Here is a 26,173-nt window from a genome sequence, read left to right as displayed (position 1 = left end):
TGGAGTCACGTAGGCTAGACCAGGTGACTGGCAGATTTCCTTCCAATATTTCTTAGTGTTTCTGGCCAGATATCTTTGGATCACACAGTTGCATCCAATAATAGTGAGTGACCAAAGTGATAGGTGTGTTGTTCCTTGTGTCTTAATAAAGCTCGTAGTCTTAAAGTTGAAGTAGATGCTTTATTGTGAGCTTGGTCTCTCTTCAGTGCTTAACTTACTGTTACATCTGAGCTGCCTGCCTGTTCTGCTCCCAGCTCCCGTTCCTGTGAAGTGTGTCCTGACTTCCTGTTCATGTCTTTTTATACCTCCCGTGCTCCCTCTAGTGCTTGCTCAGTTGTATTGCATCTACACAGATATACAATCACCACATCCCCCCTTTTTTCTTTACATATTTTCTGTACAGTGTTAAAGAAAATTGTACAAAACAGTTAGATTACTTATGATATGTGTATCTGTACAAGTGATGATGATATTGAATATTTTACAAAGCCAATTAATATTTATGAGTCCAAACTTGATGAATTTGTTCGTTGAGTTTTTTCTTTTTTCGTTGTTGACGTGGTGATATTGATATTGCAACTCTGTTGTGAATGTTGTTGGTGTTCTTGTTTTTAAGTAACCAACAAGTCATCCCGAGGTGTTTGAATGGTCGAACCACTGATGTTGACTGACATGGACTTTTTTCTGTGCTTGTGGTATCGATTTAGTGAGTCATCTGCCTTGAAAGCTGGTGTACTTGCTTGTTCTGGAGCAGATGTGAATTTGTGCGATTCGTTGTCATGCCATGGCATGTTTGTAGTCTTGTCATTGTTTTGCAGTGTGCTGTGGCATTGTCCTTCATGTGCAGAGTTGTGCCATTTTGTACAGGTCGTTGTTTCAATGTTGTTGTTTCTGTCGTTTCTGTCTTTGTTGTTTTCATTGTCGTTCTTGTTGCTGTTTTTGTCATATCTGTCTTTGTTGTTTTCATTGTTGTTCTTGTCGTTTTTCTTGTAGTGCTTGTTGTTTCTGTTTTTGTTGTTCTCGTCGTTGTTCTTGTCGTGCTTGTTGTTGTTTTTGTTATGCTTCTTGGTGTTTTTGTTGTTCTTGTAGTTTTTGTTGTTGTGCTTGTAGTTTTTGTTGTTGCTGTTGTTCTTGTTTCTGCAGTGCTTCTTGCAGTTTGTTGTTCTCGTTGCGCTTCATGTTGTTTTTGTTCTTGCTGTTGTTGTTTCTGCTGTGCTTCTTGTGGTTTTTGTTTTTCTTGTTGCGCTCAATGAGTGTTCAGTGTGGATAATTTGCGTAATTGTCACAGTTATTGGTGCGAGTGTCCTCTGTGGTATCTGTTGCATTGAGCGTTTTGTCTAGAGAATGGTTTGATGTTGCATTGATGTTGGTGACGTCAGTCATTTGTGGTGGATTTGATTCCTCTTCTTTGCTTCCTTGATGCCCCTCTTCTGGAGTCATTTGTGGTGGATTTGATTCCTCTTCTTTGCTTCCTTGATGCCCCTCTTCTGGAGTCATTTGTGGTGGATTTGATTCCTCTTCTTTACTTTCTTGGTGCTCCACTTCTGGAGTCAAAATCTTCATGATTTCATTTTCTTGTTGGTCTTGGTGCTCCTCTTCTGGAGTCAAAATCTTCACGATTGCAATTAATGTGGTCTCTCTGGACTCTTGAGTAGCCCTACTCTGACTGTTGAGTGCTTCTGTACAGACGAGCTGAGTTCTGTCAGTCTCGCTGTGATCCTGCACATCCTGTATGTGATCACATTGTCACTGTTTTCACATCCAGTTGGTAGCCTTACTTTGTCTTCTTGTTGATTATGTGAGCTTGGTAGACTTTCATAGTCTGCTTGTGGTTGCTCAGATACGGTGGGTTGACCTTCATGGTCTTACTCATGCATGGCGTTTGCAATGGAGTGTTTGTTTGCTTCCATTTTTGAGTCTGTCAACGAGCTGTCCGTGGAGACTTGCGTTGCTCTCTCTGGAGTCTTTCATCGCTCTGTGGAGTCGTGCAGTGTTCTCTCTGTGGAGTCAATCTGTGTTCTCTCAACGGAGTCGTTCTGTGCTCTTTGTGTGGCGTCGTCTTCTTCTTGTATTGCTGTCATCCAATGTCTCGACAATCTGCCATGGCATCATGATATTGGATTCATCTACCATGAGTAGAGTCGTGTTGAGCTTTGCAACCGTGTTGCTGATGCTGTGATCAGCATATCCGAATAACTCAGCCATGTCTGGGTAGTATTGTTTGAAAAACAAATCATCTTTTTTTGTTTCGGATTTGTTATCATTCTCTTACCTTTGGGTGGTGCAGACTGCTTGTTCTAGGGTGTTCTGAAAGTTATCTTCCACTGCTGGTATAAGTTCAGGCATTGTTTTATCGTTTGAGGTAAGGAAATTGGGTTTTACAGCTTTAAGTTTCTTGTTTTCAATTTTTGAGCATTTCCCTTTTAAGTGGGCGTGGTCCGGGTCCTCTGACATCATGACACGCATGACATCATGCATAGGAATCGATTGCGCATGCGCAAATCGATCTTCCTTTACTCTGCGGATTTTTGTACACTGCGCATGCTCGGCTTGCGCATGCGCAGAACCATCTTTGAATGGTGCAATCTTTTCTTTGAACTGGGCATGCGCACATCGATCTTCCTTTACAGTGCGCCTTTTTTGTCCACTGCGCATGTGCGGCTTTGGTTTCCTGCACGTGCGCAAACGCAGATTTTCGTCTTTTGTTCCCCGCAGACTGTGAAATGTGCTTAGACGCATTTTGCAGTGGATTTCAGCGTTTTTGCTCAGTAAGACATTAAAGTTACTTTTTTCTTTCGATCTGGATATTTCAATCGCGATTTTCAGAGTTAACCCTTTCTGTTCTGGTTTTGATTGTTTGAGTTTTCCATCACTCATTCCCTGTGCAATTAGTTCTCTGGGCATTGAATGTTTTAAAGCAGCATTGTTACTGATGTTACAGTAATCTTCAAATTTTTTCAGTATTACTTCTAATGAAATGAAATGAAAATCGCTTATTGTCACAAGTAGGCTTCAAATGAAGTTACTGTGAAAAGTCCCTAGTCGCCACAATCCGGCGCCTGCTCGGGGAGGCTTGTACGGGAATTGAACCGTGCTGCTGGCCTGCCTTGGTCTGCTTTCAAAGCCAGCGATTTAGCCCTTTTGGTGCTGTCTTCACCTTTCAAGTATTTAAAGCAATTATAGATTTTTCTAGCTTTCTGTCCCGCTGTTGCGAATAGCAGCACAATCTTTGTTGCGTCAGAGACTGCTTTCATATAATTTTCTACGATACATATCTTGAACATTTGTTTAAAGCTTTTCCAGTTGTTACTTAAATTACCGGTTGTTTCCAGCTGCGGTGGAGGTCCAAATTGCAGTAAATCAGCGAAGTCTTCCAATGTCTTTCTTGCCATTTTGGTCTTTCTGTGTCTGCAGCTTGTGTAATCTTACAGTAAGCGTCCTGAAGTCAGCTCTGGTACCATGTGTTCCATGTATCTTAATAAAGCTCATAGTCTTAAAGTTGAAGTAGATGCTTTATTGTGAGATCGTTCTTTCTTCAGTGCTTAATTTACTGTTACATCTGAGCTGCCTGCCTGTTCTGCTCCCAGCTCCCGTTCCTGTGAAGTGTGTCCTGACTTCCTGTTCATGTCTTTTTATATCTTTTGTGCTCCCTCTAGTGCTTGCTCAGTTGTATTGCATCTACACAGATATACAATCACCACAATAGGTGGACATTTACTGTTACAGGGGCAACTCTGAGAATTGACATTGCAATAACCCCGATGTTCCTATTTCAACAGGATTTTTCTAGCCACGTCGCTGGGATGAAGCGCCAGAAAGATATTGAAATTGCATCCCGCATTTACCCGAAACCTGGAAGCTTGGAAGGACTTCTGAAACCTGCCGTAAGTTAACTCCAAACATTAAGTGACCAGTGATGTATGATCAAAACATAGAATAATACAAGCAGAAGGAGGCCTGAGATTGTGTCAGATTGAACTGAAACAAAGGTTAATGGGCAGACAACCAGTTTAAATAATTTGCGTGAGTTGGAGATACTGGTTGTTATGTTCATGTACTATGATAATAAATGAATCACTGTACGACAGAACATCTAGTTCAAGACTAGCTATTTAATGTTGAATAAACTGTGGGTAGACTAAACTATTGCTCATCGAATTGTGGAGTTCCTAACCATGCTACTAGCAGCTCCTGTAACTCTGATCAAGACTGGCTCTGTCCGGTTCCAGTGTCCTGTTGCTCTTGCATGACACTTGGTGCTCAGAAACTATATACACTTGCCATATACACTGTTATATACACTGTTACTGCATATCATGACATTTCCTTTCCTTGAGATTTTGCAACATTATACACATCATTTCTGTAAACAATACACCTGATATGAGTAACAATGCACTTTACACAGTTCCAAAATTTTATTGTCCAATCACAGATTCAGCCGTTTTGGTTTCTTTATCTTCCTTGTCGATCTTCTCAACCCTGGTATGCTTGGTAAACCTAAATTACTACCTTGAACACCTGTTGGTGTATCTGATCAGGTTGTGTCACTGTTTTGAACATCGTTCTGTCTATTTAAGTCTGACTCTCCCAATGTTTGTCTTGGTTCAGGTTGATAGAAGTCTCCACTAACACCATCGTCTTGCTGTTCCTGAGCAGGTTCTTTTGTTTTCAATAGTGCCCGACAATTTCATCTCAAAATCTGTCTTTGTTCTGTCATTACCGTGTATGACCTTGGACCTGCCTCTTATAGTACAATAGCTTTTCCAGACCATCCATCAGGATCCTCAGTCCTCACAACTACGCTTGGTAACAAAGATGGAAGATTCCTGGTTGTCCTATCATAATATGCCTTCTGTTTTTGCTTCTGGGATTCCAGCTTATATCTTAACTTTTCGTTTTGCCTTGTCTTTGTGTGGAATGGCAATGTGGTACATTACTTGTAATTCATCAGTAACTCTGTAGGTGACAAATCACAGCTTAAAGGTGAAGTTCTATAACTCAGTAGAGCTAGATACAATGGTTTTGCTGTCCACAACCTTTTTTAATAGCTGCTTTATTATTTGAACTTGCTTCTCCACTTTACCATTTGATTGTGGGTACAATAGACTCGAAGTAATGTGTTCAAAATAATATTGCATCGCAAACTCTTGCCATTCTTTGCAATTAAAACATGGACCATTTTCACTCACCACAGTTTTAGGTATGCCATGTCTTGCAAACATTGATTACGTATACATTATCACACAACTTGCCGAGGAGTTTGACAGAAGCGCTATTTCTGGAAAATTCGAATAATAGTCAACAACTATTAGATATTTCTTGCTATTGAGATAGAATAAATCCATTCCAACTTTTTGCCACAAAGTTGATGGTATTTCAGCTATGTTCATTGGTTCTTTCGCTTGCCAGTGCTGATACTTTTGACATATTTCACATTTTTCTATCATGTCTTGTAGATCCTTGTTTATACCAGGTCAACACACGGTATCTCTGGCTCTCCGTTTACACTTCTTGATCCCGGGGTGACCCTCATGAACTCGTTTTGGCATATCGCTGCGGAGAGACAGCCTTTCTTTCTTGCCATAATAGTAACCCATTTACTACACTTAGCTCAGATCTGGTTTCATGATATTTTATGATATTGATAAGGTTTTGTGTTACCATCTGCAACACCACAATCGTTTGCTGTCTATTCAACAATTTGTTTCGACTTTGTGTCTGATACTTGTGTATCAGTGATCATGTCTATGTGAGCCTGTACATCTCTCCAGTAGAGCTGACATCGAGTGCTGTTGGAGCGCTGGATAACACATCTGCTACCATTATATGTTTGCCAGGCGTGTATATTAACTCAAAGCTTCATCATGAGAAGCTGTATTCGTGGAGACATTTCATTGAGATTCTTTGTAATGCTTGCAACCAATGGTTGATGATCCATCTCAACCGTAAATGTGGTTAGGCTATATATATAATATATAAATATATATATAGCTACACACATGGAATTTCTCCAAGCCAACTACCAGTCCGAGGCATTCTTTTTCAATCTGTGCATATCTGCATTCAGACTGTTATTGACCATGAAGCGTATGCCCACAAATTTCCAGCTGTTACCATCTTCTTGCTGCAACAATACTGCACCTATACCATCTTCTTGCTGCAACAATACTGCACCTATACCATCTTCTTGCTGCAACAATACTGCACCTATACCATCTTCTTGCTGCAACAATACTGCACCTATACCTATGGGTCAGTAGATATTTTGGTATTCCTTGTTGGATCAAAAAATGTCAGCACGACTTCCGGTTGCGGCTATGCAGAGCTAAGTCGCACGTTTGGCAGCTCCCGCTTGGAACGGAGTTTTGGGCTCTTTTCAGGGCCCCCAAACGGCATTTTGCCGACATTTCCCGGTGTGGGAAGAAAACTGCAACATTCCCCCGACAGTGTATGGCTTGGACCAGGAGCAGGGCGACTAAAAAAGTGGTGGTGAACCCAATGAAAGTGCGAAGGAGGAAGAGCAAGATGGCGGCGGGCGGGGACCAGGCAGCATGGATGCAGTGGGCGCAGGAGCAGCAGGAGGTTATCCAGCGCTGCTTCAGGGAGCTCAAAGCGGACCTGCTGGAGCCGATGAAGGCTTCTATTGATAAGCTGCTGGAGACACAGACGGCCGAGGGGGTGGCGATACGCGACATCCGACAAACGATCTCAGACAACGAGGACGGGATCTTGGGCATAGCGGTAAAGGTGCTCCACAAGAAATGGCAGGAACAGTTCGAGGAGATGGAGAATCGGTCGAGGCGGAAGAATCTGCGGATCCTGGGCCTCCCGGAGGGGCTGGAGGAGGCGGACGTGGGGGCCTATGTGGTCACCATGTTAAACTCGCTGATGGGAGCGGGGTCCTTCCAGGGGCCCCTGGAGCTGGAAGGGGCCCATAGATTGCTGGCGAGGAGGCCCAAGGCTAACGAGCCGCCGCGGGCGGTCCTGCTGCGGTTTCATCGGTTCGCTGATCGGGAGTGTGTGCTCAGGTGGGCTAAGAAAGAGAGGAGCAGCAGGTGGGAGAACGCGGAGGTTCGGATATATCAGGACTGGAGCGCGGAGGTGGCGAAGATGCGGGCCGGGTACAACCGGGCAAAGGCAGTGCTGCACAGGAAGGGGGTGAAATTTGGCATGCTGCAGCTGGCGCGACTGTGGGTCACCTACCCCGGAGGAGGCGTGGGCCTTTGTTCAGGCCGAGAAGCTAGACACAAACTGAGGGTCGGGATGGGGGGTCAGGCGTGGGGATGGTCGGGGATTGTTGTTGTTGTGTTGCATTTTGAGGTGGGTTCTTTGTTCTTGTTCTTGTTTCTTTTTGATTCGGTGTGGGTGGTTAGGGTGGGTTGGGCACGGTTTTGGTTGGGTCTGTCGGGTGGGCTCTTGGAGGGGGGTAAGTAAACGGAGTAGGGGGTGGATGGCCGGTAGGGGGCATGGGGCCCCGCGGGGGAGGGGGAGGCCCGAGTCGGGGATGAGGGGACTGGGCCTGTAAAAGGAGCGGGGCCGGACAGGTGGAAAGCGCAGGTTTTTTCCCGCGCTTGGGATGGGATGGAAGGGGAGGCGAAGAGCCTTCTGGTGGGTAATGGAGGGAGAGGGGAAGTCCCACAATGGGAGGAGTCGAAGGAGAGGCGGGAGTGACTGGGGTCAGCAGGGAGTCAGCTGACTTGCAGAAGGGCAATGGGGGGAGCAAAGCAGCTAGGAGGGGTCCTAGCTTGGGGGGGGGGGGGGGACCGGGTTGCTGCTGGTATGGTCAAGGGGGAGCTGGAGTGAGTAGAGGGTATTGGGACGGGGGTCTGCCGCCGTGGGGAACTGGCCGGGCGTGGGGTGCAGGCGCGTGGCTGGCTGAGGAGGGGCTATGGCTAGTTGGCGGGGGAGGGGGGGGCGGGTAGCTCCCTGATCTGGCTGATAACCTGGAACGTAAGGGGACTGAACGGGCCGGTTAAGCGGGCCCGGGTGTTCGCGCACCTGAAGGGACTGAAGGCGGATGTGGTCATGCTCCAGGTGACACACCTGAAGGTGGCAGACCAGGTAAGATTGAGGAAGGGTGGGTAGGTCAGGTGTTTCATTCGGGGCTGGATGTCAAAAATCGGGGGGTGGCGATCTTGGTGGGAAAGAGGGTGTTGTTCGAGGCGTCTTTCTCCTTCCTTCCCCACGGGTTGGTTTTTTTAAAAAATGCCGTTGGGGCTCCGTTAGCGGGCCCAAATGTCCGTTTTCGCGGGAGCTGCCGAATCGCGCGGCTTAGCTCCGCATCGCCGCAACCCGGAAGTCAAACTCTTCCTCTTTGTGCGCGAGGCTCAGCCTCATACTGTTTAAGGTGCTGCACAGGGCACACATGACCGGGACAAGGATGAGCCGGTTCTTTGGGTGTGAGGACAGGTGTGTTAGGTGCTCAGGGAGCCCAGCAAACCACACCCATATTTTCTGGGCAAGACCAGCGCTGGAAGAATTGTGGAAGGATGTAGCAAGGATGGTGTCGAGGGTGGTAGGATCCAGGGTCAAACCGGTCTGGGGGCTCGCAATATTTGGGGTTGCAGGGGTGCCGGGAGTGCAGGACGAGAAAGAGGCTGGTATTCTGGCATTCGCGTCCCTGGTAGCCCGGCGAAGGATTCTTCTTCAGTGGAAGGATGCGAGGCCCCCAATCGTGGAATTCTGGATCAACGATATGGCAGGGTTCATTAAATTGGAGAGAGTGAAATTTGCCTGAAGGGGATCGGTGCAAGGGTTTTTTAGGCAGTGGCAACCGCTCTTGGACTTCCTGGCAGAACGGTAGACAATGGTCAGTAGCAGCAGCAGCTCGGCGTGGGGGGAGGGGAGGGGGGTTCTATTTTACTTTTGTTCGTCTATACTGGGGGATCTGAGGGGGTGTATATATTTGCTATGTGTTAATTTATTATTTATTTATAGGGGGTAGGGGGCACGGGGTTGTTTTGTTTTGTATTTAATTCTATTGGGTTCCTTTTACATTTTGTTGTTGATATTTTGTGAAAACTTGAATAAAAATTATTTTAAAAAATAAAAAAATGTCAGCACGGGCGTAGTTGTAAGAGATTTCTTTAGCTGGAGCCACTCCTGCTCAAGCTGCTCTGCCCCAGTGAAATCATTCATTTTCGGAACGATGTCTCTGAGACGTGCTGTTTTGGCTGAGAGATTGGGAATGAACTTCCCTATGAAGTTGATCATGCCCATTATTTGTAGTACTCCTTTTTTATCTGTGGGTTGGGGCATGTTTAGTATGGCATTAATCTTCATCTCATCTGGCTCTATTCCGTGAACAGAAAGTTTGTCGCCCAGGAATGTAATTTCCTGTACTCCAAACTGACATTTGGCCTTATTGAGCCTCAGCCCATTCCGCCTGATGCTTTGCAAGACCTTGATCTGTCTATCATTGTGTTCCTCTGAGGTGGAACCCCATATGATGATGCCGTCTACATAGACCCGGATCCCCTCAATGATATGTTACATAGCTCTGTAAAATACCTCGGATGCAGATATAATGCCAAAGGGCATGTGAAGAAAGCAAAATATTTGCCAAAAGGAGTATTGAATATGCAGAACTTGGTACTTTCTTCTTCAAGCTTGAACTGCCAGAATCCCTGTGATGCATCGAGTTTGGTAACAGATTTTGCACCAGACATCTTGCTTGTGACCTCTTCCCTCTTTGGAATTTGATAATGCCCCCTTTTAATGTTTGCATTCAAATCCTTGGGATCCATACAAATCCTGAGATCGTTATTCTTCTTTTTCACACAGACCATTGAGTTGACCCAGTCTGTAGGTTCTTCTATTTGCCTTATGACACCAAGTTGTGTCATCCTGTCTAACTCTGCCTTGAGACAGTCACGCAATGGTGCTGGAACTCTTCGAGGAGAGTGTATCACCGGTTGAGCATCCTCTCTTAATTGTATTTTATTTGTGAAAGGCAGGACATCAAAGCCCTTGAATATTTCTGGAAAGGCCTGTACAATGGACTCCACTGAGTCTCTGTGTGCACCTCAGTGCACAGTCAGTGCTCTAGACTCTACGCACCAATTCCAGTGCCTCACATGCTTCATGACCCAATAATAATTCACGACCTTCAGCAACAATTGACAACTTCAGCTTGTGCACTTTGTTTTTTACTTGCACGTCTAATTCGCACATATCCAAAGTGTCAATCTTCTTATCATTGTAGTCTTTAAATAAGACCAGCTTATTTTGAACTCTCAGCTTTAGCTGCATGGTCTTAACATCACTTATACTGATTAGGTTTGTCTTCTCACCAGTATCTCATTTAACAGTTATTAACGATCGATTGATAATCAAAGGTGCAGTCCATTTGTCCCTTGTTACTGCTGCAATATCACTTTCAGTTAGCACAGGGCTAAATAGCTGGCTTTTAAAGTAGACCAAGGCAGGCCGGCAGCACGATTCAATTCCCGTACCAGCCTCCCCGAACATGTGCTGGAATGAGGCGACTAGGGGCTTTACACAGTAACTTCATTTGAAGCCTACTTGTGTGTGATAAAGCCAGGGGAGTCCAACGAGCTTCTTAAAAGTCCTTTATTTCAGCAACAGCATCATACATGCACAGGGCCCGGTTCCCTTTTACCAGGTCCTCATTCCTTTTTAGCTGGCTCTACAGCTGCCTGCCTTTTATGCTAGTGCTGGGTTAACTCAGTCCAATTGAACACGGGGAACAATCATCCCCAGGTGGATGAGTCCTGTGCAGATTATTACACCCCTCCCCCGCCAAACGCGAAACGCCTCACAAGGACGGCCATTTAGGAGGAGTGGATAGGAGAGGACCAAACCCCACAGTGACCAGACAACAAACCTAAAGAAAAATTAGTTCGGATAAGGCTCCACCGGGGAAGCAGGACGGCAGGCGTGTACTCCACCAAGCATTACGTCCGGCCCAACACCCTCACCAGTCACACAGGGGGCGAAGCTGCCAGCAGCAGAACCCGGGACGGCGCGCGCCACAGCATCGGACCCATCAACCCAAGGCCCAATCGGCGTGGCATGCCTTCCAGCCACCGAGGGAATGGGGGGAGGGGGGGGAGAACATCAGACAACATCCACCTCAACGTCCCGCAACTCCCAAACTCCCCTTAATTTTTAATATTGGGCACCCTAAATTCTACCCCAAAAAATAAAACACCAACCAAAAATGCCCAGGGAGCTGTCGCCCCGACATTCTTGCAGTATACAGGCAAATAAACAAACAGTGCAAATAAAAGAAAACAGCAGGGGTCCGTGCAAGCTTCCACAGGACCAGAAGTCACATATGGAATGTCCAGTCAACTCCACACCAGAGTCTCCAGGCACAAAACCTGCAGTCGTACAATAACTGTCAGGTCGCAGGCAAAACATCACTGTTGCAAATCCCACAGTCCAAGCTGCCGCAAAACAGTCTTCCAAACACAACGCTGCACTCACGACCAGAATGACGTTCCAAAACGGCGGCGTCAACTCGAGAACGGATTCCCCGATGGACCGCTCTGCCAGCATCTGGAAACAACAGCAGGCAGAGACGGACGAAACGCTACGCGACCCACACCAGAATAATACCGCATCTGGTACTGCCAGACACATCAAACCCCAGATCACTCCCAGCGGACACACTTCACAAGCCGGCAGCAAAAAAAACTGGACCCGGCTCTCGCCTTCCATGACATTAGAGGCTCTAAAAAAAACCCCACAGAAACAAACTCGGTACCGTAGTCCACTCTTTTAAAAATAAAAATTCCCGGGCGGTAGCTCAGCCGAACAAGCAGCACGGCGACAGCTCCAATTCATCATCGTCGCCAATGTGATAAAGCCAGGGGAGTCCAACAAGCTTCTTAAAAGTCCTTTATTTCAGCAACAGCATCATACATGCACAGGGCCCGGTACCCTTTTACCAGGTCCTCATTCCTTTTTAGCTGGCTCTACAGCTGCCTGCCTTTTATGCTAGTGCTGGGTTAACTCGGGTGGATGAGACCTGTGCAGGTTATTACATTGTGACAATAAGCGATTTTCAATTTTTTCATTTTCATTTTATACTTGTGTGCGCCATTTTATTTGGCATGGCTTCATTTGCTGTATCTTCATCCGACACCAGGCCAACAAAAAATGTATCACTTAAATTAGTGTCATCGGGCACGTTAATCGACTGCCCTGCATTCATTTTCTTATTTGAGAAGAGGGACGGGATTCCCGGAACCCCCGCCGGGTCGGAGAATCGCTGGGAGGCGGCGTGAATCCCGCCCCCACCAGCTGCCGAATTCTCCGGCGCCAGAGATTTGGCGGGGGCGGGAATCGCGCCGCGCTGGTCGGCGGGCTCCCCTGGTGATTCCCCGGCCCGCGATGGGCCGAAGTCCCGCCCGTTCTATGCAGGTCCCACCGGCGTAAATTGGAGTTGGTCCCTTACCGGTGGGACCTGGCGGTGTGGGCGGGCTCCGGGGTCCTCGGGGGGGGGGGGGGGGGCGCGGGGTGATCTGGCCCCACGGGGTGCCCCCATGGTGGCCTGGCCCGCGATCGGGGCCCACCGATCCACGGGCGGGCCTGTACCATGGGGGCACTCTATTCCTACGCGCCGGCCGTGTAAGCCTCCGCGATGGCCGGCGCGAAGGTGAACCCCCCCGCGCATGCGCGGGTTGACGTCAGCAGCCACTGACGCTCCCGCGCATGCGCGGACCCGCGCCGGCCGGCGGAGTCCCTTCGGCCCCGGCTGGCACGCCGCCAAAGGCCTTCCACACCGACCGGTGGGGCGCAAACCACTCCGGCGCTGGCCTAGCCCCTGAAGGTGGAGAGGATTCCGCATCTTTGGGGTGCCTGACGCCGGAGTGGTCCCCGTCACTCCACTGCACCTTTTCTGCCAGCCCTGCCGATTCCCGGAGAATCCCGCCCATAGTGTTTCGCGAAGTGATTCTTCCCTTTGCACCGTGTGCACATTTTGCCAAAAGCTTGACATTGCATGTAAACAATGTGGTGATATGTACCTACCAAGGCAATGGATGTATGTTCAGACTGTTTAGAATGGCTGCTGAGTCCACGTTACTTTTCTAAGTGTGTCACAACAGTTACATTGTATATGTTGTGTTGCCCTATTATGTATTTTCTTTTATTCCCTTTTCTTCTCATGTACTTAATGATCTGTTGCGCTGCTCGCAGAAAAATACTTTTCACTGCACCTCGGTACACGTGACAATAAACAAATCCAATCCAATCCAATCCAATCCACAACACCAATGGCGGCTGCATCGCTTGCAATATTTGCGCAAAGACTTCTTAACATGTTGTGCAGCTAGATCGCTAGCATGGCAAGTTTTTAACGTATACACAGAATACATGATTTCTCACACCCTGGAGCAATCTCATATTCTTGATAAGATGCAGACATTTTAATTTTAGAATATCACTGACAGTGACACTGAAACATCAAGCTGGTTTACGATCCCAGACCAGGGGCGAAATTCTCCGTTATCGGCGGAAACTCCGCCGATCGGCGCAAAAAACGGCGCAAATCCCACTTGCGTCACGTCATAAAAATGGGCCGATAGTCTGCGGCCCGAAATGGGCTAGCAGCGACGTAACGGGATCCGCGCTTGCGCAGTGGTTCACGCCGTGCAGCGTCATACGCGCTGCACGGCGTGACGGCTCATAAGGCCGCGCAGCTCCCCCCCACCCGACCGGAACAGCCGACCGCAACACCCACTTGATGGCTGGCCGTCGCTCAGCCCCGAGGTTCGAGGTCACGCGATGTGGAGGCGCTCCTGGATGCGGTGGAGCAGAGGAGGGACGCCCTGTATCCCGGGCACGGCCGCAGAGTTGCCCCACGCCACAGCCGGCGTCTGTGGAGGGAGGTGGCAGAGGCCGTCACCGCTGTGGCCCTAACACCACGGACAGGCACCCAGTGCCACAAGAAGGTGAACGACCTCGTCAGAGCAGGCAGGGTGAGCGTCCCCCATATCCCCCATATCCCCTCTCCCCAAATCCCCCCCTCCCCCATATCCCCCCCTCCCCCATATCCCCCCCTCTCCCATATCCCCCATATCCCCCCTCCCCCATATCCCCCTCCCCCATATCCCCCCCTCCCCCATATCCCCCCTCCCCATATCCCCCATATCCCCCCTCCCCCATATCCCCCATATCCCCCCCTCCCCCATATCCCCCCCTCCCCCATATCCCCCCATATCCCCCCTCCCCCAGATCCCCCATATTCCCCCCTCCCCCATATCCCCCCTCCCCATATCCCCCATATCCCCCCTCCCCCATATCCCCCCTCCCCCATACTCCCGCTCCCCCATATCCCCCATATCCCCCCTCCCCTATCCCCCATATTCCCCCCTCCCCCATATCCCCCCTCCCCCATATCCCCCCTCCCCCATATCCCCCCTCCCCCATATCCCCCATATCCCCCCTCCCCCATATCCCCCATATTCCCCCCTCCCCCATATCCCCCTCCCCCATATCCCCCCTCCCCCATATCCCCCATATTCCCCCCTCCCCCATATCCCCCCTCCCCCATATCCCCCATATTCCCCCCTCCCCCATATCCCCCCTCCCCCATATCCCCCCTCCCCCATATCCCCCCTCCCCCATATCCCCCATATTCCCCCCACCCCCATATCCCCCCTCCCCCATATTCCCCATATCCCCCTCCCCATATCCCCCCTCCCACATATCCCCCCTCCCCCATATCCCCCATATCCCCCCTCCCCCCATATCCCCCCCCTCCCCCATATCCCCCCTCCCCCATATCCCCCATATCCCCCCTCCACCATATCCCCCATATTCCCCCCTCCCCATATCCCCATTTCCCCCCTCCCCCATATCCCCCATATCCCCCTCCCCCATATCCCCCATATCCCCACTCCCCATATCCCCCCTCCCCCATATCCCCCATATTCCCCCCTCCCCCATATCCCCCTCCCCATATCCCCCCTCCCCCATCCCCCTCCCCCATATCCCCCCCCTCCCCCATATCCCCCCCTCCCCCATATCCCCCATATTCCCCCCTCCCCCATATCCCCCCCTCCCCCAATATCCCCCCTCCCCCATATCCCCCCATATTCCCCCCTCCCCCGCATATCCCCCCTCCCCCATATTCCCCCATATCCCCCTCTCCCCATATCCCCCCTCTCCCACATCCCCCCTCCCCCATATCCCTCCATATCCCCCCTCCCCCATATCCCCCCCTCCCCCCATATCCCCCCTCCCCCATATCCCCCCCTCCCCCATATCCCCCCTCCCCCATATCCCCCTTCCACCATATCCCCCCATATTCCCCCTATCCCCCCTCCCCCATATCCCCCATATCCCCCTCTCCCATATCCCCCCCTCCCCCATATCCCCCATATCCCCAAGTGAATCCAGCCCTAACCTTCACCTCTGCAATGCACGTGCAACCGATGGCGTGCATTCATATACCTGCCTAACACTGTTGCCTTTTACCCCTGCCACCACCCCCCCCCCCAGGAGAAGCGCGCACACAACAATAGGGAGCATGTGACTACTGGAGGAGGGCCCGCTGATGAGAGGCCACTGACCATACACGAGGAAAGGGCCCTGGAACTGGCTGGCGGACCTGAGGACCGGGAGGTTGCTGATGCAGAGGTCGGGGCCCCACGAGCAAGTGAGCCACCAACAGCCCGTCCCCATATCCCCCCTCCCCTATATCCCCCTCTCCCGTATCACCTGATCACTGCCTGATGTCTAACCATGCATGCTTCATTGTGTATCGCAGGACCAAACGTCCAGGCACCCATCCCCGCAGATGCAGACCGCCCGCAGGATGCCCCTCGGAGACCACGGGAGACGGAGAGACCCGCACCCTCCAGCATGCGACGCCCGCAGGATGCCCCTCGGAGACCACGGGAGACGGAGAGACCCGAACCCTCCAGCATGCGACGCCCGCAGGATGCCCCTCGGAGACCACGGGAGACGGAGAGACCCGAACCTTCCAGCATGCGACGCCCGCAGGATGCCCCTCGGAGACCACGGGAGACGGAGAGACCCGAACCCTCCAGCATGCGACGCCCGCAGGATGCCCCTCGGAGACCACGGGAGACGGAGAGACCTGGAGCAACAGGGAGACGACACCCCCGTCACGTGCGGGAGCGACCACCCAGCGATGAGGGGGGCAGCCACAGGCCCCCGTCACATCCGAGCCAGGACACCACTACCCAGGACACCACTATCCAGGACACCCCTACCCGGGACACCACTACCCAGGACACCCCTACCCGGGACACCACTACCCGGGACAGCACTACCCGGGACAGCACTACCCGGGACAGCACTACCCGGGACAGCACTACCCAGGACACCCCTACCCGGGAAGACGAAATACCGGACAGTGACTCAGAGTGGATGGGTGGAGACGAACCCCCACCCCAAAGTGCCATGGACTCAGAGTGGGACGAAGAGCACAACACAACGCCACTGCTGTCACCAACACCCTCTACCATCGCAGAAACACTCACCACGGTTGGGCACTTTAGTGATGAGGCGTCTGGTACACTCACTGGTGCGCACAACACAGCCGTCCCGGTACAGCAGGTGGAGGTAGGAGCAGCAGAGGGACCGGGCGGTCGGAGGGCAGCCCAGGCCAAGCGAACATCTGCCGCCCAGATGGATCCCGGGTTCCTGCAGTTACCACACCCACACATAGATCCGATGCAACCACCGACACGGAGACGAGCGAATAGGGTGACGGGTGGCTTGCGGCGGCTGCGGTCGCAGGTGGAGGAGTCCACCCGCGTCCAGAAGCTGGGAGTGGTCCCGGTCATGCGTGCCACCCAGGCTGACACCGCACGGGTGGCGTCCGCGGTGGAGGCAATGGGTGCGACGGTGTCAGACATGGGGAACGGTTTGCGAGGCCTGGGGCCTTCCGTACAGGCGGCGTCTGTGGCCCAGGAAATGGCTGCCCTCTCACAGGAGGCCATGAGCCAGTGCCAGCGCCAGATGGCAGAGGCGCTCAACGCCATAGCCCAGTCTCAGCACGCCATAGCCCAGTCTCAGCAGGCCATGGCCCAGTCTCAGCAGGCCATGGCCCAGTCTCAGCAGGCCATAGCCCAGTCTCAGCAGGCCATGGCCCAGTCTCAGCAGGCCATGGCCCAGTCTCAGCAGGCCATAGCCCTGTCTCTGCAGGCCATGGCCCAGTCTCTGCAGGCCATGGCCCAGTCTCTGCAGGCCATGGCCCAGTCTCAGCAGGCCATCACTGAGGGCATCGGCGCCAGTGGCCATGTGCGAGCTGGCGTCGCACTGTCGCAGACAGGGTTCGACAACCCCCTGGGCTCCATGGCTGCAAACCTGCAGACCCCTGTCGATACCAGCACGGGCCTCCAGGACTGGCAGCGCCAGATGTCGGGGGCGCGTCGGATGGCCAGTCCGTTCGCATCCCCCACCCATGTAGAGGCCTGGGGGCCATCGGGCACCCCGAGGGAGGAGGAGGTGGTGTGGTCCGTCCCGGCTCCCTCTGTAGGGGAGGTCCCGGTACACCGCGACACCTCGGACTCCCCCCCTTCCGTCCCAGGTGCATTGGGTGGGCAACGGGCAGGACAGGCTGGCAGCTCGCCATCCCAGTCGCCCGGGCCGCAGCCTGGCCCATCTAGGCCAGGACGCCCCAGGAAACGGCCGCCAAAGGGATCCAGTGTCAGAGGGCAGGAATCACAGGAGTCCACCTCCAGTTCTGCTGTACCGTCTGGGGAACCACGTAGACGTAGTCAAAGGGCCCGTAAGGCCAAACAATTAGACACTGAGTAAGTTGGCACGGGTGCAGGGCACAGATGAGTTTTAGGCGCTAGGGCACGTGCATGAACTCCTTTGGTTATTAAAGTCAATGTTACAAGGGGACATAACTTTAAACTGAGGGGTAATAGATATAGGACAGAGGTCAGAGGTAGGTTCTTTACGCAAAGAGTAGTGAGGCCGTGGAATGCCCTATCTGCTACAGTAGTGAACTCGCCAACATTGAGGGCATTTAAAAGTTTATTGGATAAACATATGGATGATAATGGCATAGTGTAGGTTAGATGGCTTTTGTTTCGGTGCAACATCGTGGGCCGAAGGGCCTGTACTGCGCTGTATTGTTCTATGTTCTATGTTCTATGTACACCTACCGAAGCTGCCTTTGTGCTCTGTCCAAAGTGTGCGGGGGTGTCATGTACGTTGAGCGCAAGTGTGTGTGTGAGGGGTGGTCTTACCTCAGCTCCAGGTGAGTCTGCCCCCTTCCCCCTGGGCCGCCATCAACATCCCCCGGGCAGAGGACGGGACCGTGCGCTGCAGTGTCACAGCCGCATGCAGGGATGGTCCGGGTGGATGGTGGTACTGTGGCCATGGGTCAGACATAGTCCAACGATGTAGAGCCAGGAGCTCATCGGAGGCGGGTTGTCATCATTCTCCATGGCCTGCGATAGACACGCATCCACCCGCAACTGGGTGAGCCCGGCCCGTTGTGCCGCCGGTGGATCGGCAATTGGGAGTGGGGGGGTGGTGTGCATGCGGGTGGGGTGTGTGGGGTTGGGGAGGGGGGTGAGGGTGCTGGGTGGGTGGATGGGTGGGGGGTGTGGGTGGTCGGCTGTTGTCATGGTGTGCGGTCTGTGGCCATACTACCCGATTCCCACGCCCATCTAGTCAGTGAAGCGGACGTCTATCAGTCTGTCCCGTGCCCGCTGGGCCAGCCGGTAACGGTGGACAGCCACCCGTCTGTGTCTACCCCGTCTGCCCTGACCATTGCCCCCATCCCCCTCATCTGGGGAGGACTGGGCCTCTTCCTGCTGCTCCTCCACTCCGCCCTCCTCTGCCTGCGGCACATCGCCCCTCTGCTGGGCTATGTTGTGCAGGACGCAGCACACCACAATGATGCGGCCGACCCTATCTGACCGATACTGGAGGGCGCCCCCAGAGAGGTCCAGGCACCTGAAACGCATCTTCAGCACGCCAAAGCACCTCTCGATCACTCCCCTTGTCGCTACATGGGCATCATTGTAGCGGTTCTCCGCCTCATTGCGTGGCCTCCGTATAGGCGTCATCAGCCACGATCGCAATGGGTAGCCCCTGTCGCCCAGCAACCAGCCCCTCAGCCGGGGATGGCGTCCCTCGTACATGCCGGGGATGGATGACCGCGACAACACGAATGAGTCGTGTACACTGCCTGGGTGACGGGCGCAGACGTGCAGGATCATCATGCGGTGGTCGCAGACCACCTGTACGTTCATCGAATAGGTCCCCTTCCTATTAGTGAACACGGCCCTGTTATCTGCAGGTGGCCGCACGGCGACGTGCATCCCATCGATCGCGCCCTGGACCATGGGGAACCCGGCAATGGCAGAGAAGCCCACGGCCCGGGCATCTTGGCTGGCCCGGTCCACGGGGAAGCGGATGTAGCGGTGCGCCATGGCATAAAGGGCATCTGTCACTGCCCGGATGCACCGATGCACCGATGTCTGCGATATGCCGGACAGGTCCCCACTCGGTGCCTGGAATGACCCCGTTGCATAAAAGTTCAGGGCCACCGTAACCTTGACGGACACGGGGAGAGGGTGTCCCCCGCCAGTGCCACGCGGTGACAGGTGTGCCAGCAGGTGGCAGATGTGTGCCACGGTTTCCCGGCTCATCCGGAGTCTCCTCCTGCATTCCCGGTCCGTGAGGTCCTGGTATGACTGCCGGGGCCGGTACACACGGGGCGCGCTCGGGTGCCTCCGTTGCCGTGGGGCCGCGACGTCCTCCTCCCCCTCCTCGTCCTGTCGGTCAGGTGTCCCTCCAGCCTGGGCGGCTGCCGCCTGCCCCTCTGCGGCAGCCTGCGCCGCCTCTCTGGCACGCTCCTCCTCCTCCTCCTCCTCCTCCTCCTCCTCATCCAGGGCAAAGTAGACATGAGCGGCTGCCACCACGGCGGCCAACATCGCTGGATGGTCTGAAAACATGACGGCCTGGTGGGGGGGAGGGGAACGACGACATGTCATCATTGCCCATATCCCCTCCTCCCCCCAGCCAGGTGGCATGGACCGCATGGGTCCAACTGTTGGAGGCTGGCACCTGGCCAGGTGGACCAACTCATTTGCCCTCCCATCACCCACCCCGGCACGGACCCCCCCCCCCCCCCCCAACCTCCACCCCGGCACGGACCCCCTCCCCAACCCCCAACCTCTCCACCCCAGCACGGACCCCCCCCAACCTCCACCCCGGCACGGACCCCCTCCCCAACCCCCAACCTCCACCCCAGCACGGACCCCCCCCCAACCTCCACCCCGGCACGGACCCCCTCCCCAACCCCTAACCTCCACCCCAGCACGGACCCCCCCCCAACCTCCACCCCGGCACGGACCCCCTCCCCAACCCCCAACCTCCACCCCAGCACGGACCCCCCCCCAACCTCCACCCCGGCACGGACCCCCTCCCCAACCCCCAACCCCCAACCTCCACCCCAGCACGGACCCCCCCCCCCAACCTCCACCCCGGCACGGACCCCCTCCCCAACCTCCACCCCGGCACGGACCCCCTCCCCAACCTCCACCCCGGCACGGACCCCCTCCCCAACCCCCAACCTCCACCCCAGCACGGACCCCCCCCCAACCTCCACCCCGGCACAGACCCCCTCCCCAACCCCCAACCTCCACCCCAGCACGGACCCCCCCCCCAACCTCCACCCCGGCACGGACCCCCTCCCCAACCTCCACCCCGGCACGGACCCCCTCCCCAACCTCCACCCCGGCACGGACCCCCTCCCCAACCCCCAACCTCCACCCCAGCACGGACCCCCCCCCAACCTCCACCCCGGCACGGACCCCCTCCCCAACCCCCAACCTCCACCCCAGCACGGACCCCCCCCAACCTCCACCCCGGCACGGACCCCCTCCCCAACCCCCAACCTCCACCCCAGCACGGACCCCCCCCCAACCTCCACCCCGGCACGGACCCCCTCCCCAACCTCCACCCCGGCACGGACCCCCTCCCCAACCTCCACCCCGGCACGGACCCCCTCCACAACCCCCAACCTCCACCCCGGCACGGACCCCCTCCGGGCACTCCCCCGGAGCCCAGCCTACTCTAACCACCCCCCCCCCCCGCCGCACACACACACAAGCCGAGACACACCTCTCCTCAGGCAACACCATTTCCTGCCCAGAGCCAACCCCCCAGGCCGTCACTCACCTCCTCGCTGGTCGGCGTGAGCCTGGAGCACCGGGTCACGCCCATGAAAAGGAGGTTTGATTCACGTCGACGTGAGCGGTCATCACGTCGACGGGACTTCGGCCCATCCGGAAGGGAGAATATCGGCAGGCCGAAAATCGGCTGCCTTGCGCAGACCCGTGACATTCTCCGCGGCAGCGGCGCCATTAACGCCCCGCCGACTTTTCTCCCTTCGGAGACTTCGGCGGGGGCGGGGGCGGGATTCACGGCGGCCAACGGCCATTCTCCGACAGTGGCTGGGATACTGGACATAAAGCTCAATATTTTATTTTAATTTTGTAGGACTGTGAGGAATGAATACCTTTCTCCAGGAGTGATTTCACGAGGAAATAGGGATATGGGGCGAAATTCTCCGGTATCGGCGCGATGTCGGCCGACCGGCGCCAAACACGGCGCAAATCAGCCCGGCATCACGCCGCCCCAAAGGTGCGGAATCCTCCGCCCCTTGAGGGGCTAGGCCTGCGCCGGACTGATTTCCGCCCCGCCAGCTGGCGCGGAAATGACATTGCCGGGCGGCGTATGCGCGGGAGCGTTAGCGGCCGCTCACAGCATCCCCGCGCATGCGCTGTGGAGGGAGTCTCTTCCGCCTCCGCCATGGTGGAGACCGTTGTGAAGGCGGAAGGAAAAGAGTGCCCCCACGGCACAGGCCCGCCCGTGGATCGGTGGGCCCCGATCGCGGGCCAGGCCACCGTGGGGGCACCCCACGGTCTGACCTCAAACAATGATGAATCAGAATGTGACAGCACGGTGTCGCAGTGGTTAGCACTGCGGCCTCATGGCACCGAGGTCCCAGGTTCGATCCCGGCTCTGGCTCACTGTCCGTGTGGAGTTTGCACATTCTCCCCGTGTTTGCGTGGGTTTCGCCCCCACAACCCAAAAACGTGCAAGCTAGGTGGATTGGCGACGCTAAATTGACCCTTAATTGGAAAAAATGAATTGGGTAAACGATGAATCAGAATACAGGAGGGAGATAGAGTACCAAGTTGAGTGGGATAAAGACAACAATCTCTCAATCAATGTCAGCAAAACTAAAGAGCTGGTCATTGACTTCAGGAAGCAAAGTATCGTACACACCCCTGTCTGCATCAACGGAGCCGAGGTGGAGATGGTTGACAGCTTCAAATTCCTAGGGGTACACATCATCAAATATCTGTCCTGGTCCACGTATGTCAACACTACGACCAAGAAAGTACAACTGCGCCTAAATTGAGGGGTGATAGATATAGGACAGATGTCAGAAGTAGGTTCTTTACTCAGAGAGTAGTAAGGGCGTGGAATGCCCTGCATGCAACAGTAGTGGACTCACCAACACTAAGACATATGGATGATAAGGGAATAGTGTAGATGGGCTTTAGATTGGTTTCAAAGGTCGGCACAACATTGAGGGCCGTAGGGCCAGTACTGCTCTGTAATGTTCTATGTTCTATACTTCCTCAGGCAACTAAGGAAATTTGGCATGTCCACAATGACCCTTACCAACCTTTACAGGTGCACAACATAAAAAGCATCCTATCGGGCTGCATCACAGCCTGGTATGGCAACTGCTCGGCCCAAGACCGCAAGAAACTACCGAGAGTCGTGAACACATCCCAGTCCATCACACAAACCCGCTTCTCCTCCATTGACTCTGTCAACACCTCCTGTTGTCTGGGGAAAGCGGGCAGCATAATCAAAGACTCCTCCCACCTGGCTTACTTACTCTTCCAACTTCTTCCATCGGGCAGGAGATACAAAAGTCTGAGAACACGAACTAACAACTTCTTCCCCGCTGTTACCAGACTCCTAAACAATCCTCTCATGGACTGATGGACTTATGGACTGATCTGATCTCTTCACACATCTTCTCTACTGAGCAGTACTACATTCCTGTATGCTTCACCCGATGCCTGTATCTATGTATTTACATTGTGTATTTTATGTTTGCCCTATTATGTATTTTTTTTTCATGTATGGAATGATCTGTTGGAGCTGCATGCAGAACAATACATTTCACTGTACCTTGGTACACGTGACAATAATCCAATCCAATCCAATCCCAGTAATTACATCATTTTACCAAGCTGAAATCTAATTTACTCCACAGAGAACCCCTCCTTCATCCAAACAAAACGGCATTAGCCCAAGCTTTTTACGATGCTTTAATTGCACCCCTGGCTCCCAACCTTTCAAACTAGGATTCTTTAAAAACACAGCTGGAGAAGTCAAACACACTCTTACCCTGGCTTTTGACCCTTACTGCGCCAAATAACTACGACACAATATATCTAAAATATATCAGCGTTCAGCGTTCCAACCTGAGTCAGACATTCTGGCTTCAATGCGCTCCTCGGGTCAGGTATGTCCATAATGAGGCCAAGCAGATATAAATTTACAAATCATACCTTTCCAACACACATCAATGGCAGCCAGTAAGAATAGAGAGATTCCTGAGAAGCCATGTGATGGAAAAAAAGTTGGAATCTCTACTATCACTATTCATAGCTCCAGACCACAACATGCATGTAAAACTGCATGATGTCACAGCAACTCAGACTACCTTATTACGATCCCAGTTGATGTTATAGCTGCACGGGAAGATTACAGAATGGAACCCTGGCTTAAAAGACTGAAACTTATATTCGGAAACATGGAGGAATAGTTTCACAGCATTGCTAATCAGATTACCAAAGAGGAAAAAACAGCTATTAAATATCCAACATTGGATTATGATACAACATGCCTTTACTTCCCTACTTAGATTAACAATTGCACACAGGTTTTAGGATTAAAGTACATCTTAATCTCCAGTGGTCTCATTAACGCAAAGGCCTGTTTACGCACATAAGATGACTGTGGAAAATTACACTCCCCTCTCTGAACCCCAAGTGAATGTTTGTGGATGTCTTCTCAGAATCTCCCCACATGGTTGTCACATGCGAGCTTTCAAACTGCACTCCCAAAATCATGCTTTGAAATCTTCTCTCATAATTATACTTTATCGTGACTGCTGCGCAACTGCTCCCAATTGCTTTAAATCTTGATTCCCAGACTGTATTAAAATGGCATCAGGCATATATAATAATAATAATAATTGCTTATTGTCACAAGTAGGCTTCAATGAAGTTACTGTGAAAAGCCCCTAGTCCCCACATTCCGGCACCTGTTCAGGGAGGCCGGTACGGGAATTGAACCCGCGCTGCTGACATTGTTCTGCATTCCAAGCCAGCTGTTTAGCCCACTGTGCTAAACCAGCCCCTTTGTTTTACCTGGGAAGGCTGCTGTCCCACCTTAAATCTGGTTATGGCAATTGTCTCTTTAACTCAGAACACTTTGTTTACTCTTCCATTCTTCTGAACAATATCTTGATCTCTGTTCACTTAACTCCAGACTCCTTGGACACTGCTCTTTATTTCTCTAGTTTTCTAAACTAGCTGGACTTTAGATTTGTGGCATCTGTTTTCTTGACCTTTGCTAGTATGGCTTTTCTTTTAGCAGGGCTGAGAGAAATGTTTTCTCTTTAGCCTTCTAAAACCAACTGCTTTTCGCAAGGTTATGAGAGCTACGTTCTTTCTCATTACCTGTCTCCAACTGCAATCATATTAGCTCAACTAAAACTGAAAAGCTTCTTTACCTTACAAGGCCCTAGTTATTAAGTAACCACTTCTGGTTTATTTATTCTTAACACCATAGCCCTCTCTAAGCACAATAGAGACACAGTTGGAACTGAACCAAGTCCCATACTGTCCAGCATGAATCTAATAGGTTTTCACCCTTCCAGGCACAGAAACAAAATTTCTTTACACTAGTGTTGCATCCACTTCACACAAACTTAAAATCACAAATCTCTGACCACGTAAAGTATTACATCATACAAGTAGTTTTCTTAGTTCACAATTACACATGCCATATTTTATAATTGCAATGATTTAACCAAAGCTAAGACAATAAGGTTAGGTGTTGGCCATGCTAATTTGCCCTTTAGTGTCCAAAGCTTATGTGGGGTTACAGGTTGTGGGGAGTGGGCCTAGGTAGGATGCTGTTACGGAGGGTTAGTGCAGACATGATGGGCCGAATGGTCTGCTTCTGCACTGAAGGGATTCTATGGATTCTATAAGAACTTGAACCGCATCATCAGAATATATACACGGTAACATTATTTTACTCAAATCTTGGGTCGGATTCTCCCCTACCTGGCGGGGCGGGCGGTCCACCGCACCTTCAGGGGCTAGGCCGGCGCCGGAGTGGTTTGCGCCCTGCCAGCTGGCGCGGAACAGGCTTGGCACCATGCCAACCGGCGCCAAAGGGCCTCCGCCGGCCAGCGCGAGCTGGTGCATGCGTGGAACGCCAGCGTGTGCTGGCGTCATCCCAGCGCATGCGCGGGGGGGGGGTTCAGCTCAGCGTCGGCCATCGCGGACTTTTACACCAGCCGACGCGGAGGAATAGAGTGCCCCCATGGCACAAGCCCGCCCGCGGATCGGTTAGCCCTGATCATGGGCCAGACCACCGTGGGGGCACCTCCTGGGGCCAGATCACCCCGCGCCCCCCGAGAACCCCGGAGGCCGCCCGCACAGCCAGGTCCCGCCGATAAGTACCTACTCTAATTTACGCCGGTGGGACATGCCGAAAACGGGCGGCCACTTGGCCCAGCGCGGGCCGGAGAATCGCTGGGGGGGCTGCTTCCAGTGGCCGCCGACCGGCGCGGCGCGATTCCCGCCCCCACCAAATCCCCGGTGCCGGAGAATTCAGCAGCCGGTGGAGGCGGGATTCACGCCGCCTCCCAGCGATTCTCCGACCCGGCGGGGGGGTCAGAGACTCCCGTCCCTTGTGTTTCCTCCTTTGCTTATGATTGCCAGTTTTCAACTCTGAAAAGAATGTTTAATTTAAGTCTACAGTGCAATTGTCTTTTTTGTCACTCATAGGCATAGTTCCATTCTCAAGCCTATTTTCTAAATTCACATGTATTAAATTTGCATTTCAATTTAACACAATTTTTTTGCATTAA

At 52.8% G+C, this 26,173-nt stretch overlaps 1 protein-coding gene across 1 annotated transcript in view; it reads left to right on the top strand.

The window, feature by feature from the left end:
* LOC140411509 (dynein axonemal heavy chain 6-like) overlaps positions 1–26,173 on the top strand; it is a 1,703,852-nt gene that overhangs the window by 55,750 nt on the left and 1,621,929 nt on the right. The window contains exon 2 of the mRNA XM_072500595.1: positions 3,780–3,884. Within this exon, the coding sequence (XP_072356696.1) occupies positions 3,780–3,884 (105 nt within the window). The remainder of the gene's footprint in view (positions 1–3,779; positions 3,885–26,173) is intronic.

Source organism: Scyliorhinus torazame, chromosome 4, assembly GCF_047496885.1.
Source record: "Scyliorhinus torazame isolate Kashiwa2021f chromosome 4, sScyTor2.1, whole genome shotgun sequence".
Lineage (NCBI taxonomy): Eukaryota > Metazoa > Chordata > Chondrichthyes > Carcharhiniformes > Scyliorhinidae > Scyliorhinus > Scyliorhinus torazame.
The sequence above is the reverse complement of the archived record's forward strand: the minus strand, read 5'-3'. Positions and strand labels throughout refer to the sequence as shown.